Below are 15,547 nucleotides of genomic sequence, written 5' to 3'. Positions count from 1 at the left end.
ATTGGTCAATTATAAAAGAATCATGTTGTAGTAAAAGTTACAGAAGATGACTGGCAATTCAATATGGACATTAAAATATAAATTTTGTTTCTCTCCTTAAGTGAAGGTCTAATTGTGTGTGTATATGTGTGTGTGTGTGTGTGTGTGCACTCATGTGTGCACACATAATGCAATAATTTTGGAGAAACAAGAGGTAAAAGGAGGGTTTACAAAAGAAGGTCATGGAGACAGAAGTTGGAGTAGAAAATGGACTGTAAGTAACTGGTTTGCGGCCTTGCTCAAAAGAGGAAAAGTAGCCCAAATGTGGAGACCCACCCTTAATAATCTGGGACTTGGTTTTTACCACCCCAAAAGAGCTTTTCCTTCCCAGGTCAAAGGGCAAACTTGGGAGGTATACTGACTATCTCCTTTTTTCCTAGTCTTGGGAAGGAAAAAACTTCTCTTATGATTTTACCTAGATAGTAAGTAGGTCAATGATCCAATTAATAGATAATTCAGTTCCTAGAGATCATACAACTCACCAAAGTAGGTGAAACCCCAAGGAATTTGTTTCATCTATTTACTATAACCCTGCTTTATTAAATATAAATGCTTTTTTGAAAGTACAGTTTCATGCTTTAGAATTCTAATGCTGACTGCTAAAATATATTGAGCTTTTAGTAGGCAGACCCTATTTTAAGCAGTCTTCATGTATATATTATCTCATTTAACACTCGCAACCACTTCTTAAGGTAAGTAGTATCATTATCTCTATTTGTAAGATAAGAAACCTGGAGCTTTCAGGAAGATCATCCATCAGAAAGAGGTAGAGCCAGGACAAACACAAGCAACTTGAATCCACACTTAAGCCTCTCAACTATGATGGATCAGATTCACTGTTCCCATCCTATATTTACTTGAACGGAGAGCATTGAGATACCTTTGCAATTATGTTCTTCCAGTTTTTTCCTTATTTGAATTTACTAACAAAGAAAGTTACATTTAAGAAATTTAAGAGACCAGTTAAGAGTAGAAACATTCATTCTCTGGTGTTTCAGAGGCTAAATGCTGTTCTGTCTGATTTTCAAGACAGTAAGTAAAGATGGGTGAGATCTCTCTTTCCTCTTTCTAGATTAGCATGACATTCTTGATTTCCATGAATCTGGTCTGTCTGATAGCAGCAGTACAAACACCACATATAAAATGAGTGCATAGCTGTATCTCTGCCTTCTCAAACCAAGGGCAGAACTCTCTACTTCATAGGAATCATTCAGCATCTTCTTCTAGCAAAATACGTAGTCAGAAAGAATTGGGCTGCTATTCCATTTTCTTTTACTTTAGAAAACTGTACTGGGACTACCTGTAAAAATTTTCTGTGGGTCTTCCCACCACCCTCAGACAGTAGTGTGAATAACATTTATTTATAATAAATCTATCTTTGAATTTCAACCTTAACCAAGCCAATTTTTCTTATAAGGCAGTTCTGAACTGTATCCAATTATTTAAAATTATTTCCAAAGAACTGTTAGGTGATGGGTTTTTTAATATGTGGTACAAAAAAAATCTAATAAAAGACTGTTGATGAATATACCTGGCTTTCTTTTGATGGATATACATGGTTAATATGTTTTTTTAAAAATGTATCTATGATACGTAGAAAGGATTAAGTCCTGTTTGATGTCTGTTGAATTTGAAAGTGTTTTGTATGCTTTTGTTATGGTTAGACCGAGTTACTGTAATTCTTTGTTTGCATCTTTGCCAACAGCATCATTACAAAGTTTGTAATGGCTCCAAGATAGAGCAGCAGGGATGATCCAGGCACCTGTAGGAATCATGGCTACTTTTCTTATACATAAAAACTGCTAAAACATTCTATCCTGTCTTTCAGCCTCATCTCCTTTAAATGTGGTTTTGGGGTCAGAGGAAATGAGAACTTACAGTACCATTTGAAATTGGTTATAGTGGACACGAGAAATCCCCCCTAAAAGACTGGATGAAATTGGTCTTATTTTTATTTCTGAAAATTATGCACTGAGGTTTCAGGAAACATTTCTTAAAGCATATGAACTGCTTAGCTCTTTTCTTCCTTTATTCTGTAAAAGTAAATTAGTGATATTCCTTTTCAGAGTAATTACTTGGCAATGGTGCACATTTTATTGTTAATTTGAAATCCTTTTAAAGGCCCTATTCTATAAATTTAATTTCCAAGATTTAAAACATTGACTCCCTGACTTCCTCCAGCTGGCTGTCAAGTATTCAGAATGGAATAAGGAACAAAAGAGTAAACTATGTGCTTTTCTCTTGCAAGTAACAGATCTTTGACCTAGGGACTTCTGAGTCTACATAGGGGCAGATTCTGAAACAGTTTCTAGGTGTGACTATTGGCTTTATCACTTACTAACTTTATGATCTTGAGTAAGTTACTTCAATTTTCCCCACCTCAGTTTTCTCATCCATGATAGTGGATGGGGCAGAGCAAGATACCAGAATAGAAGGCTCCCTAATCGTTCCCCTTGGAACCCTCGACAAGTACACCAATTTAATGATGATCCACTCTGAATGTCTTGCATCTTAGATACCAGCTCAACTACAGCAGGATAGGGCAACAGTCAACATTTTAAGGCCCCCGTTCCAGTCCCTAGCTCCCAGACGACAGCTCTAGACATAACCCTAGGCCAGAAGGAAACCCACTACCTTGAAAGGAAGGTCCCAGTCCTGGCAGCATTAATCACCTGCTAACTGAAGACCCTTTGAGCCCTGAAAAACCAGCAGTAATACCCAGGTACTATGTAGAGGGCCTTGGATGAGTCTCTGAGACTTGCTGGCTTTAGGTGAGACTTAGCAGATTCCCAGGTGTGGTGGCTAAAGGGCAAAACTCCTTCTGCTTGAGGAAAGCAGAGGGAAAAGTAAAGAGGACTTAGTCTCACATCTTAGATACCAGCTTGGCCTACAGACGGGTAGAGTGCCAAGTGGGCTCTTGGGGTTCCCAATTCCAGGACTTGACTCTTAGATGGCATTTCTGGACTTGCTCTGGGCCAGAGGGGAGCCCACTTCCCTGAAAGGTGAGTCCCAGGCCAGGCAGCATTCACCATAAGCCGACACAAGAGCCCTTGAATCTTAAGGGAACATCGGTGGCAGTCTGGCAGTACTCTCCATGGTCTGTGGTGGTGGCCATGGGGTGAGGCTCCCCTGGTTTTGGAAAGGGGATGGAAGAGTGGGAAGAACTGCATCTTGTGATTTGAGTGCCAGTGAAGCCACAGTAAAACAGAACACCTGGTAGACTTCTAAGGTTTTTGACTCTAGTCCCTGACTCCTGGAAGGCACTTCTTGGACCCAGCTGGGGCCTGGGAGAACTTGCCACCCTGAAGGGAAGCACACAGGTAGAGCTGGCTTTGCCACCTGCTGACTGTAGAGCCCCAGGGCCTTGAGCAAATACAGGCAGTAGCCAGGGAGTGTTTGCAGCAGGCCTTGGGTGGGACCCAGTGCTGTGCTGGCTTCAGGTCTGAACCAGCACAGTCATAGTGGTAGTGGCCACAGGGATGCCTGTGTCACTCCACCCCCAGCTTTAGGTGGCTCATAACAGAGACAGAGAGAGAGAGAGAGAGAGAGAGAGAGAGAGAGAGAGAGAGAGAATGAACATTTGTTTGGCAGAAAGTAAGGGAAAAGAACAAGAGTCTCTGCCTGGTAATCCAGAGAATTCTCCTAGATGTTGTCCAAGACCATCAAGCCAGTACCTCTTTGAGTCTGCAAGAACTACAGCATTACTAGGTTTAGGGTGCTCCCTAAAGCAAATACAGCATAGATCACAACACCCTAGTCCTTTCAAACATCTGGAAAGCCTTCCCAAGAAGAACAGGTACAAACAACCCAGACAGTAAAGATCACAATAAATACCTAACTCTTCAATGCCCAGATACCGAAGAACATCTACTAGAATCAACACCATCCAGGAAAACATGACCTCACCAAAGGAACTAAATAAGGCACAAGGGGCCAGTCCAGGAGAAACAGAGATATGTGACCTTTCAGACAAATAATTTGAAATAGTTGTGTTGCAAAAACTCAAAGAATTCAAGATAACACAGAGAAGGAATTCAGAATTCTACCAGATAAAGATTAAAATAATTAAAAAGAATCAAGCAGAAATTCTGGAGCTGAAAAAATGCAATTGGCATACTGAAGAATGCATCAGTCTTTTAATAGCAGAATTTATCTTGGGAGGCTGAGGTGGGTGGATCACGAGGTCAGGAGATCAAGACCATCCAGGCTAACAGGGTGAAACCCCATCTCTACTAAAAATACAAAATATTAGCTGGGTGTGGTTGCAGGCGCCTGTAGTCCCAGCTACTTGGGAGGCTGAGGCAGGTGAATGGCGTGAACCCGGGAGGTGGAGCTTGCAGCGAGCCGAGAGCATGCCACTGCAGCCTGGATACAAAGCGAGACTCTGTCTCAAAAAAAAAAAAAGCAGAATTATATGTAGTCAGAGGAGACAACAGAAAAAAGAATAAAAACAATGAAGTCAGCCTACAAGATCCAGAAAATTGCCTCAAAAGGGCCAATCTAAGACTTATTGGCCTTAAAGAGGAGGTAGAGAGATAGGAATAGAAAGTTCATTCAAAGGGATAATAAAAACACAGAACTTCCCAAACCCAATGAAAGATATCAGTAAGTACAAGAATATTACACCAAGGATTGGGTGCGGTGGCTCATGCCTGTAATCCCAACACTTTGGGAGGCCACAGTGGGCGGATCACGAGGTCAGGAGATAGAGACCATCCTGGCTAGCACCAGGATGAAACCCTGTCTCTACTAAAGATACAAAGAATTGGCTGGGCATGGTGGTGTGTGCCTGTAGTCCCAGCTACTCATGAGGCTGAGGCAAGAGAATGGCATGAACCCAGGAGGCAGAATTTGCAGTGAGCCGAGATTGTGCCACTGCACTCCAGCCTGAGCGACAAAGCGAGACTCCATCTCAAAAAAAAAAAAAAAAAAAAGCAGAATATAACACCAAGCAGATTTAACACAAAGAAGGCTACCTCAAGGCATTTAATAAACTCCCAAAGGTCAAGGATAAAGAAAGGATCCTAAAAGTGGCAAGAGAAAAGAAGCAAATAACATACAATGGAGCTCCGATATGGCAGGCAGCAGACTTTTCGGTGGAAACCTTAAAGGCCAGGAGAAAGTGACATGACATATGTAAAGTGCTGAAGGAAAAAAACTTTTTACCCTAGAATAGTATATCTGGCAAAAATACCTTTCAAACGTGAGGTAGAAATAGAGACTTTCCCAAATAAACAAAAGCTGAGGGATTTCATTAACACCAGACCTGTCCTACAAGAAATCCTAAGGGGAATACTTCAATTAGAAAGAAAAGGACATTAGTGAGCAACAAGTAATCACCTGAAGATATAAAACTCACTGGTTACAGTAATTACACAGAAAAACAGAATATTTTAACAATGCAACTGCGGTGTGTAAACTACTCTTATCCTAACAGAAAGACTAAATGATGAACCAATAAAAAATAATAACTACAACAACTTTTCAAGACACAGACAGTACAATAAAATATAAGTAGAAACAACAAAAAACTAAAAAGCAGGGGGATGAAGTTAAGGTGTAGAGTTTTTATTAGTTTTCTTTTTGCTTGTTTGTTGGTTTATGCAAACAGTATTGTTGTTATCAGCTTAAAACAATGGGTTATAAGACAGTATTTCCAAGCCTCATGGCAATCTCAAACCAAAAAACATACAAATGGATACACAAACAATGAAAAGCAAGAAACTAAATCATATCACCAGAGAAAAACACTTTCACTAAAGGAAGACAGGAAGGAAAGAAAGAGAAAGAGAAGACTGCCAAACAATGAGGAAACAAATAAGAAAATGGCAGGAGTAAGTCCCAACTTATCAATCATAATGCTGAATGTAATGGACTAAATTCTCCAATAAAAAGACACAGAGTGGCTGAAGGGATGAAAAATAAAACCCATTGATCTGTTGCCTACAAGAAATACACTTCAACTGTAAAGGTACACATAGACTGAAAGTATAGGGATAGAAAAAGATATTCCATGCCAATGGAAACCAAAAAAGAGGAGGAGTAGCTATATGTATATCAGACAAAATAGATTTCAATGCAAAAACTGTAAGAGACCAAGAAGGTCACTATATAATGATAAAGGGGTCAATTCAGCAAGATGATACAATTTAAAAGATGTATGTACTCAATACTAGAGTACCAAGATCAATAAAGCAAATATTATTAGAGCTAAAGAGAGACATAGGCCCCGATACAGTAATAGCTGGAGACTTCAACACACCCACGTTCAGCATCAGACAGATCTTCTAGACATAAAATCAAGAAAAAAACATTGGATTTAGCCTGCTATAGACCAAATGGATCTAATAAATATTTTCAGAACATTTCATCCAAAAGCTGCAAAATACACATTCTTTTCCTCAACACATGGATCATTTGCAAGGATAGACCGTATGTTAGATCACAAAACGAGTCTTAAAACATTCCAAAAAAAGGAAATAATATCAAGCATCTTCTCTGACTATAACGGAATAAAACTAGAAATCAATAATGAGAAGAATTTTGGAAACTATACAAACACAAGGAAATTAAACAATATGCTCCTGAATGACCAATGGGTCAATAAAGAAATTAAGAAGGAAATTGAAAAGTTTCTTGAAACAAATGATAACGGAAATACAACATACCAAAACCTATGGGATACAGTAAAAGCAGTACTAACAGGGAATTTTGTAGTTATAAGTGCCTACATCTTACTCCAGTTAAAATGACTTTTATCCAAAAGACAGGCAATAACAAATGCTGGCGAGGATGTGGAGAAAAGGGAACTTTTGTTCACTGTTGGTGGGAATGTAAATTAGGACAACCACTATGGGGAACAGTTTAGAGGTTCCCCAAAAAACAAAAAATAGAGCTACCATATGATCCAACAATCCCACTACTAGGTATATATATCTAAAGGAAAGGAAATCAGTATATTGAAGAAATTTCTGCACTCTCATATTTGTTGCAGCACTATTCACAATAGCCAAGATTTGGAAGCCCAACCTAAGTACCCACCAACAGATGAATGGATAAAGAAAATGTGGTACATATACATAATAGAATACTATTCAGCTATAAAAAAGAACGAGATCGTGTCATTTACAACAACATAGATCGAACCAGAGATCATTTTGTTAGTGAAATAAGCCAGGAACAGAAAGACAAACATTGCATGTTCTCACTTATTTGTGGCCTCTAAAAATTAAAACAATTGAACTCACAGACATAGAGTGTTGGGGGGATGGTTACCAGAGGCTGGAAAGGGTAGTAGGGGCAAACGGGATGGTTAATGGGTACAAAGAAAAAAATAGGATGAATGAATAATACCCAGTATTTGATAGCACAACAGGGGGACTATAGTCAATAGCAACTTAATTGTATATTCTTAAATAACTAAAAATGTATAATAGTATTGTTTGTAACATAAAAGGTAAATACTTGACGGGATTTAGTCACCATTCTCCACGATATTAGTACTCACTGCATGTCTGTAACAAAAAAATCTCATGTGCTCCATAAATATATACACCTACTATGTACCCACATATTTAAAAAATTTTAAAAATAAAAGTAAAACATAAGAGATCATAAGTCTCAGGATGGCGATGACTAATAAGTGAATGCAGGTAAAACGTTTAGAAAGTATGCCTCACACATATTAGTTGTGGTTGTTACAATTATTAAAATAACTTTTTGTTCCCCTAATGCAATTGTAGCATGGTCTCTTTTCTTTAAAGACGACACAGACTGTATCCATTCTCATGCTTGTAATAATTTTTGTAATCTAGAGCAGGGTCAGGAAACTATGGCCTCTAGGTCAAATCAAGCCCACTGCCCTGCATTTGTAAATAGTTTCGTAGATTAGTTTTATTGAACACAGCCATACTTATTCATTTACATATTGTCTGTGGCTGCTTTTGCACTACGATGGCAGAGCTGAATAATTCGTACAGAGATTGTATTATTATCTGGCTTTAACAGAAAATGTCGGTCAACCCCTGATTCAGAGTAAAACAAAGTTTCAAAGTTTATTTGAAAAGTCAGTGAATGACAGGATGGGAATCTGTACTCAAAGACAATCGTTTTTCCTCTGTCTCTACTGCTGGTTGCTATGGGGATTCAAACGAGTCACATTACCTTCCCACAACAAATTCTTCATTCATAAAAATAAATACCCACACATATAAGAAGGTAATCATAATTTTCTGACTTATATAATTAGTGTATATTTTAAGTATAACAATATGCATAAAAGTGCTTTGTCAAATTTAAATTATGAAAGCAGATTTGGTTCATTAATCATCAACAAGGTTATTAAATCTAATCCACTCATTCACCTTCTTGATGACAAAGTCTTGTAACAGGTCTAAACTTGCTCTTCCTCAACTGGTTTTGGGACCAAGCCAGTGCTGTGGCCTTGTTTAGCTGCTAAGGAATAATATCTTCCCATTTTGAACATTTAGAATAATGAATTTGGTTATGGGATACAAGGAACATATGATTAAGCAATTATTTTCTTTTCTCTCTGAAGGATCATCATTAAAAAGTAGTGCTTTCCAGCCAATGGCATTGAAGCTGCACACACGCAGCTCGAAGGGGCCCTTTGCCAGCTGGCCTCATTAAATCCCTGACATGCTCTCCTGCATTTTGTTGTCAGAGTGTGTTCATTCCTCGATAACTCTGCATTCCTGTCCCAGGGCTCTTAGGTCCACACCTTCGTGTTTCTTCCCTCTTGCTGAGTTTGGACTCTTTCTTTGTTGGGTAGAATTTTCTCCTGTGTCTAATCCCATATTTCTCATACTTATTGCTTAAAGAAAAGGAAAATGTTCCACAATTGGTTTGTCCTTTTTTCTGAAAACTGAAGATCCTGATCCCTTGTCTCATCCCAGACCAATCTATCAGAAGGAAACACAGTTCTGTCTACAAAGCTATGGGTTTTCCGTTTCATATGTAGCACCTTCCCTTCCATTCTCCTGGAGAGTACATTGTAGTTTATCTATCATTACTCTTAGTGTCATATAAAGGACTTCTGTTAAAAGGCTGAGGATTTATAGGATAAAGAATCATAAAACTAAACCCTGTGGATAAAGCCTGTCCTCTTCTGTGTGACGAGTCATGGCAGGAGGCCTTTGGGAACCCACAAGAGGCAGAGCATGGCAGAGGGTTTCTCATATGTAAAAAGGTTCTTCAGTCACTCTCCTGTCTGAGCTGTTTCATCACTTAGAAAGGCAGAGTGTACCTGTTCTTTGGGTTTGTGGTAAGTAAAAAATTTTTACTCTGTACATGCTTATTACCAATTATAATTTTGACAGGTTACAAACATTACATTATGTTATTATTATATTACAAACATTTGCTTCCATTCTTCCAGTGAATGTGGTAACACACAGAACACTGGATTAATCACACACTAAACACTAAGAGTAAATAGCTCAGAATTATTTAAAATTCTGGCTAGGAAAGAGATTTATTCCAACAGTCATGAATAAAATTTTCTTTAAAAACAATAAAAAAGTGCCATTATGCTAGATCCCCCTAACTTATCTGATCAAACTCCTCAAGGTCAACTTTAGAAAGGAACTAGTTTCAAGTCATAAAGAAAAATCATCAGGGCTCCATAATCTCAAAAAGTTTGAAAAGTTTCATTAAAAGATCTGAAGATTCCATCTCCCTGCAGTAGAGGTTAGGATGAGTCAAGTGGAGATAAAACAGCAAATCATCTGGGTATTAGATTTCAGACCATAAACCCATTTGCTTTGGCAAGACACTTTAACTTCCAATTTGGTCTGTCCATTAAGTGGCAGAAGAGGAGGTTTTCAATGAAAGGTAATTTACAGGTGTGCAATGCAGATAGTTTATTGGGAAGTATTGTGGTCTTGTCTTTGAGGGTGCCTCCTCTTGGGTTATAGAGGTGAGCAAGATGACTCTGCCTGTTTGGCAGAGAGAATGTGAATCACATGTGACTAAATTTTCTGACAGATTACTGGATGATTGCAGGCAGGGTGGGATGAATAAAACCTGGACCTACAATGCTTTGAGAAGACATGGTTGCTTGGTTCCAAAAAGTTCTTTTCTTCTTGTTTTTCCTTTTACTCCTCTCTAAGATTTCTTGTGATGAAGATTTATTGCCACCAAATTCAAATTCTGCAACCCCAAAGCCTCAGGCTGACACTAGCCAGAACCCAAATAATGACTGCATTTATGGAAAGATTCAAGCAGTATGGGCTAGGCTGGGCAATAGGGGAAAACATTCTAATGTTAAATTGCTTTTAAATAGATATTGTGTAAACCATAGAAACAAACCAGGTGAGATGCCTCTCCATGGACATATAGTGAATATGAATAGTTGTGTTGCTGAGGTTGGTAGATTCTATAATGGAATATGCCTGTAATATAGGAACTTGTTTTGCTTTATTTCTTCCCTCCATAAGTAGTTGACTCTTTCATATGTAAAAATTATGTTTCCTTTTGTTAGCAGTAATGGACTTCGATTAAATCATGTGTTTTTATCATATCAATTTGTGTAAGTATTTTTATCCAAGTTATTTATAGAACATTTAGGTCTGTCCTTCAAAGGCCTTAGTAATCTTTAATGTTTGCTGGTCTGCTTTTAATGCATCAAAGTCCTCCCTCAACAAGCATTGCAAAACACACACGTGCAGCAGAGATTTTCCCTCTACAATGTATATTTGATATGCTTAATGTTCATCTTTATACACACAGAGGCATATAAGAAATGTGGAGGTTGTCTATAAATTCAAGGAAACACTTAGGTGCACAGTGATACATAGATACATGGGTATAATACTTTATGTACTTGATAAATATTTCATCCCTACCATAAAAAGAGCTTTTTATCAACTTTGATTGTTTTTTTATTACCTTAAAGTATTGCAGTTGTTTCTCAGTATTCATTGTTCCTTCCTTTTCTTGTCTCAGACAGGAATTGAAGATGAAAAGCTCTGTATCTCTTAGCCACCCTTTCAGTTCTTTGATCCTGACCTCCAGCTGCCTTACCAGGCTTCCACTTTCAGGAGAGAGCAGGTCACGTGGACTGGACCCACTGTGCCCTGCCATTGTGTCCTGGATCTTCTCTCCTAGGGTTTTCTAATGCATCAGATTAAAAAACAAAAAAATAAAACAAACAAACAAAAAAAACCCACCACGAACAACAAAAAAACAAAAACATAGATTAGCTTAGGTACCAGAAACACATTACACTTTTGTTGGTAACAAGAGCCATCCGGAAGCGTCCATCTATACCTGCCACCTCGCTACTGACTTTCAGTTCAGATTAGGTCGCTGTTCCATTTAGTATTTGAATTCTCAGTGCAAGTTGTTCTGAGTACCAGCGGATACTTAAGAAGACCTCATTCCTTATTCACTTACTTTCCTTTAATAGAAAGGAGATTTGGCCCATAGTTCACCAGATAAAAATTCATTTGAATTTTTTTGGTCACAGAGAAAAATTCATTTGAATTCTCATGATAGGACTTTATAGTAAAACAGTCTGCACATAAAACGTTCAGGAGATATAAGTTTAATAAATATACTAAAGAGACCAAGAGTAGATGAAGCATGGAGAATTAACTTCCATTTTTTGTTTTGTGACATATTCCTGAAACCATATAACTAAAGGGTTTTAAGAAAAGGAAGCCTCCTTGGTGATTTTGTTGATTTTACCTGACTTGGAAATTGTTCAATTCCACAATTCTTTCCATTTTGCATTTCTGGATGCTGGACTTTCTAATACCGAATATGTGTTAAAATAATCCCCAATTCACTATGCCAGAAGCCTACTTAAATTAACCACTATGGCAGGAGAGTGTTGTCAGGGAGGGCTCTTTTCTTTTTTTCTTTCTGGTGGAAAGCACTCCCAATCAATAGGATTTAAATCTATAATGATGAATTAAACCTACAAAAATAAGCTTTAAAACACAAATAAAATTAAGTCAATAAACATTCATCTGGTGTGTAGTGTTCTGTAAATAGTATCTTTAGGAGATTGTAGCAGAAAAATAGCCTTTCTTGGCAACACCCTTGTATTTTCATGGTGACACCCTTGTATTTTCATGGTGAAAATATTGATAATTTGAAGACCCTCAGTGGAATCCAGATTTAGCTATTGTTTTTACGCTGTAACAAAAGTAGCAGCAGGAGGTGAAATCAATGCCCTTGGAGGGTAGGGTCACAAAAAAGAATTTATTGCCACTTTTTTGTTCTGGAACAGTTTGCAATCATAAATTCTTCATAAACAGAATACTTCAGAGAATGGTCCGTCTTCATAAATATACGACAGAGGACATCAATTTCATTTAATTCACAATTTGTGTCAGCACAGCAGATGCCAATGCCTGCCTTGATAGGGTTGTTTAATATGCAATTGAGACAGAGTAATATGCAGCACAGGGGACAAAATTTCACAGATTAAACTGTACGCACCACTGACATTTCATTCTAATGTATTTCCATTCCACACTGTTCACCTTAGATGAAAGTAATATTAAAAACCATATCCCTCTATTTTACTATTGTTAGAAGTTAAAATCCTTGTCTTTAATTTTTTTCATGCCAATTAAAATGTAATCATGCCAATTAAAACAGTATGCCTGGTGGTGTTAGCATGGTACAGGATTTATAAAAAATCTTCCCTCACCCTACTCTCTCACTGCAAACCTGCATGTTGTATTTGAATGATATTTTTGCCAAAATGGCAACTGTTTTTAAAGTCTCTGATTTATAAAGGATAGCTAAATATTATTTCTTTTTTCAATATAATATTGACTTAAAATTCTGTTGAGGAAGCAATACACGTGACACAACTTAAACAATTTTCTTAAAATATTATTGTTATTTATCAAATTAGCAATGGATATATTAAAATGCAATGTAAACAGACTTATCACTACTTTATCAAGCACATAAGGTTGCTATTCTTATCTATGTACTAAACAACCTTTTAAAATGTCATACACTAACCACATTTCTCCTGTCTGAGATCAATGAATGCTGTAGAATTTGGCAGATTTTGATTTAAGTCACCGTACTATAAATTGAAAGCCATTAATTATTATTAAAAAGCAACAATATGTTAGATGAAAAACTTTTAACATTTTAAGTTACTTTGCACAACTGCAGAGTGTAGTGAATTTAAATGAGAAACAAGGACTTAAACTTGCAGTTTTTTAATCTCCCAGATTAGGCATGGCATAAACAGAATACTGGCATTCCTCCAAATCATCAAGGTACATGAAGAGCTTTTTATTCAAAATATTTTTGGAGTATTATTTATCTAAAAAAATTTTTTTAAGGTAGAAAACTGGAAGGCATGCAAAATTATGCTCCATAACTGACATCGCCCATACTTGGCTGTTATAATTAATTATTTAGGTAATTGACAAATATAGCTTACCCTTGATTTGAAGTGAAGGCAATTTAGGAGAGAAGCTGATGAAAAAATACAGTTTAACTTTTCTCTCAGCTGTCTTCCAACAAAAGGACAGCACTGTCTCCTGCACAGTGCCATCCTGGTCTCTGGGTAACAGAATCTCTATATTGCCTTTTTGCCAGATTCTTGCATCTCAGTCTTTGGCTGAGACCCAGCCCATCATTGCGTGAAATGAATTACATGAAACTTTTTTCTTTTTTTTTGGCTTTTGTTAAAAGTGAGCTGGAAATTGAGGCACAAAACACAGGCTGATTCAATTCTGCAATTCAGATTTGGGTCAAATTTGCATCTTTGTTTTGGTAGCTTTAGTGTGACTTGAAAGCTGTAGTGACAACTCCACTTTTCATCTTAAGGGTACAGTAAATAGTTAAACAGTAGATGTCTCTTACATGTACCTTCAGAATAAATTCTATTAACATTCTTTCAAGCATGACAGTCAGTATATATCAGATATACTGTATTATAGTTGACTTGGTGCATACCCATAATACATGGAATATTTTACTTACTTTTTCATGTATTAAAGAACCAAAATTATTAAAATCTGAGAGGAGACAAGCTCAGAAAAAAAAAATCAACAGAAGAGGAAAAGCAGTGTCTTTCCCATAATAGCATGAATAGCTTGTTTGAAATGTAGGTAGTGAATTGAAAGAGAGAGATATTTGTGCCTCAAATTAGAAATCAGACAGATAGAGTACTTCACTACGCAAAAAATGTACACATAACCTACAAACAGTAATAAAAATGCAAATACCCCAAGCAGTTCCCATTTTTCATTAATTGAATCCACTTTTTCAAGGAGATCATTTGGTAGTAAAACGCCACCTTTCTTCAAAGCTTCAACCTTACTAAGCAGCTCCGTCTTTTTCAGGTGTCTGATGGACATTTCCACACTGTATCGCTAAAATGAAAAGAGAAAAAGAGATATCATTAGGGAGAGAGGTGTTCTTAGAAAATCATTGAACACAGAATTTGTGATGCTTATGAGCATTAAAAGTTTTTGTTCCCAATAAAATTTATGGGGAGGCTAAACGTAAGTACTTTGAGTAGATGAAGAATATTGCTGAATATATTACACACACACACACACACACACACACACACACACACACACACACAGTTATTACATTTAGTTGACTAAGATTTCTTTCTTAAACTCAAGTTTATACACATATTTGATCTTTAAAATATTCCAAATAGGACAATAACTGGTCTGGGGGGGTTAATATTACAGTTAATTTTGGTCATCATTTGGCTCCAGAGTGCTGTCCACCTCTCATCTCTGCCCCTAAAGGACCAGTCTCAAAGTGGAAGAAATAAAATTATTCATGAAGATTATGTAAGTTCTCTGAATTCTCAGTTAACATTTTGTTTTCATTTTCTTTTCCTTAAAAATTCTGTGTGGGCTTGGAGAAAAGGTACACATAGAGAGAAAAAGGAAAGCCACCATTTTAGGTATAGTTACAAATCTATGCTTCCTTATTGATTACTGTAAAATATCCCCCAAATCATAGTTGACTACAGAACACTCTCCCCGAGTATGTATTATATTCTAACAAACTGCCAAGAGAGTCTCTCCTAAAAGATGTTTTGCTGGAGATAATGTAAGTGCTATTTAATATGACAGTTACTATGGTGATTCTCTTCAAATAACTCTATTTGGATAACTCCATAGTTAGTCCTATATTATGGATAGCCATAAATGACTATGACTGTACTTTATAAATGTACATGTAAAAACACCTCTGAGTAGAAAATCTAGATTCTGGTTAAAATATTAAACATATTTTACATTTTAGGCACATTTCCAAAATATAATAGCAATTTTAAAACTTTTTTCTTTCAGGCACCATATTTAGGTCACTGAGTTCCATGGTAGTATTTGTTCCTTTGCCCTAAATGACCAAGGGTGCCCTAAGATAAACACTTTTATCAGAGTTAATAAGAAAAACTTTTCTCTGGAAATAAGTAAATCAGTAAGTTCAAATGTGCCCAAGCACTTGGGTGATTTCATTCACCTTGAAAACATGATAT

General features: G+C 36.9%; 1 protein-coding gene across 1 annotated transcript in view; it reads right to left on the bottom strand.

Annotated features, from left to right (window-relative positions):
- AKAP6 (A-kinase anchoring protein 6) overlaps positions 1 to 15,547 on the bottom strand; it is a 516,267-nt gene that overhangs the window by 95,316 nt on the left and 405,404 nt on the right. The window contains exons 11-12 of the mRNA XM_025392877.1: positions 14,268 to 14,414; positions 10,948 to 11,172 (exon numbers count right to left, since the gene is read on the bottom strand). Of these exons, the coding sequence (XP_025248662.1) occupies positions 10,948 to 11,172; positions 14,268 to 14,414 (372 nt within the window). The remainder of the gene's footprint in view (positions 1 to 10,947; positions 11,173 to 14,267; positions 14,415 to 15,547) is intronic.

This window comes from Theropithecus gelada, chromosome 7b (assembly GCF_003255815.1).
Source record: "Theropithecus gelada isolate Dixy chromosome 7b, Tgel_1.0, whole genome shotgun sequence".
In the NCBI taxonomy this organism is placed as follows: Eukaryota; Metazoa; Chordata; class Mammalia; order Primates; family Cercopithecidae; genus Theropithecus; species Theropithecus gelada.
Note: the sequence above shows the minus strand (reverse complement) of the source record. Positions and strands in the feature narration are given on the sequence as shown.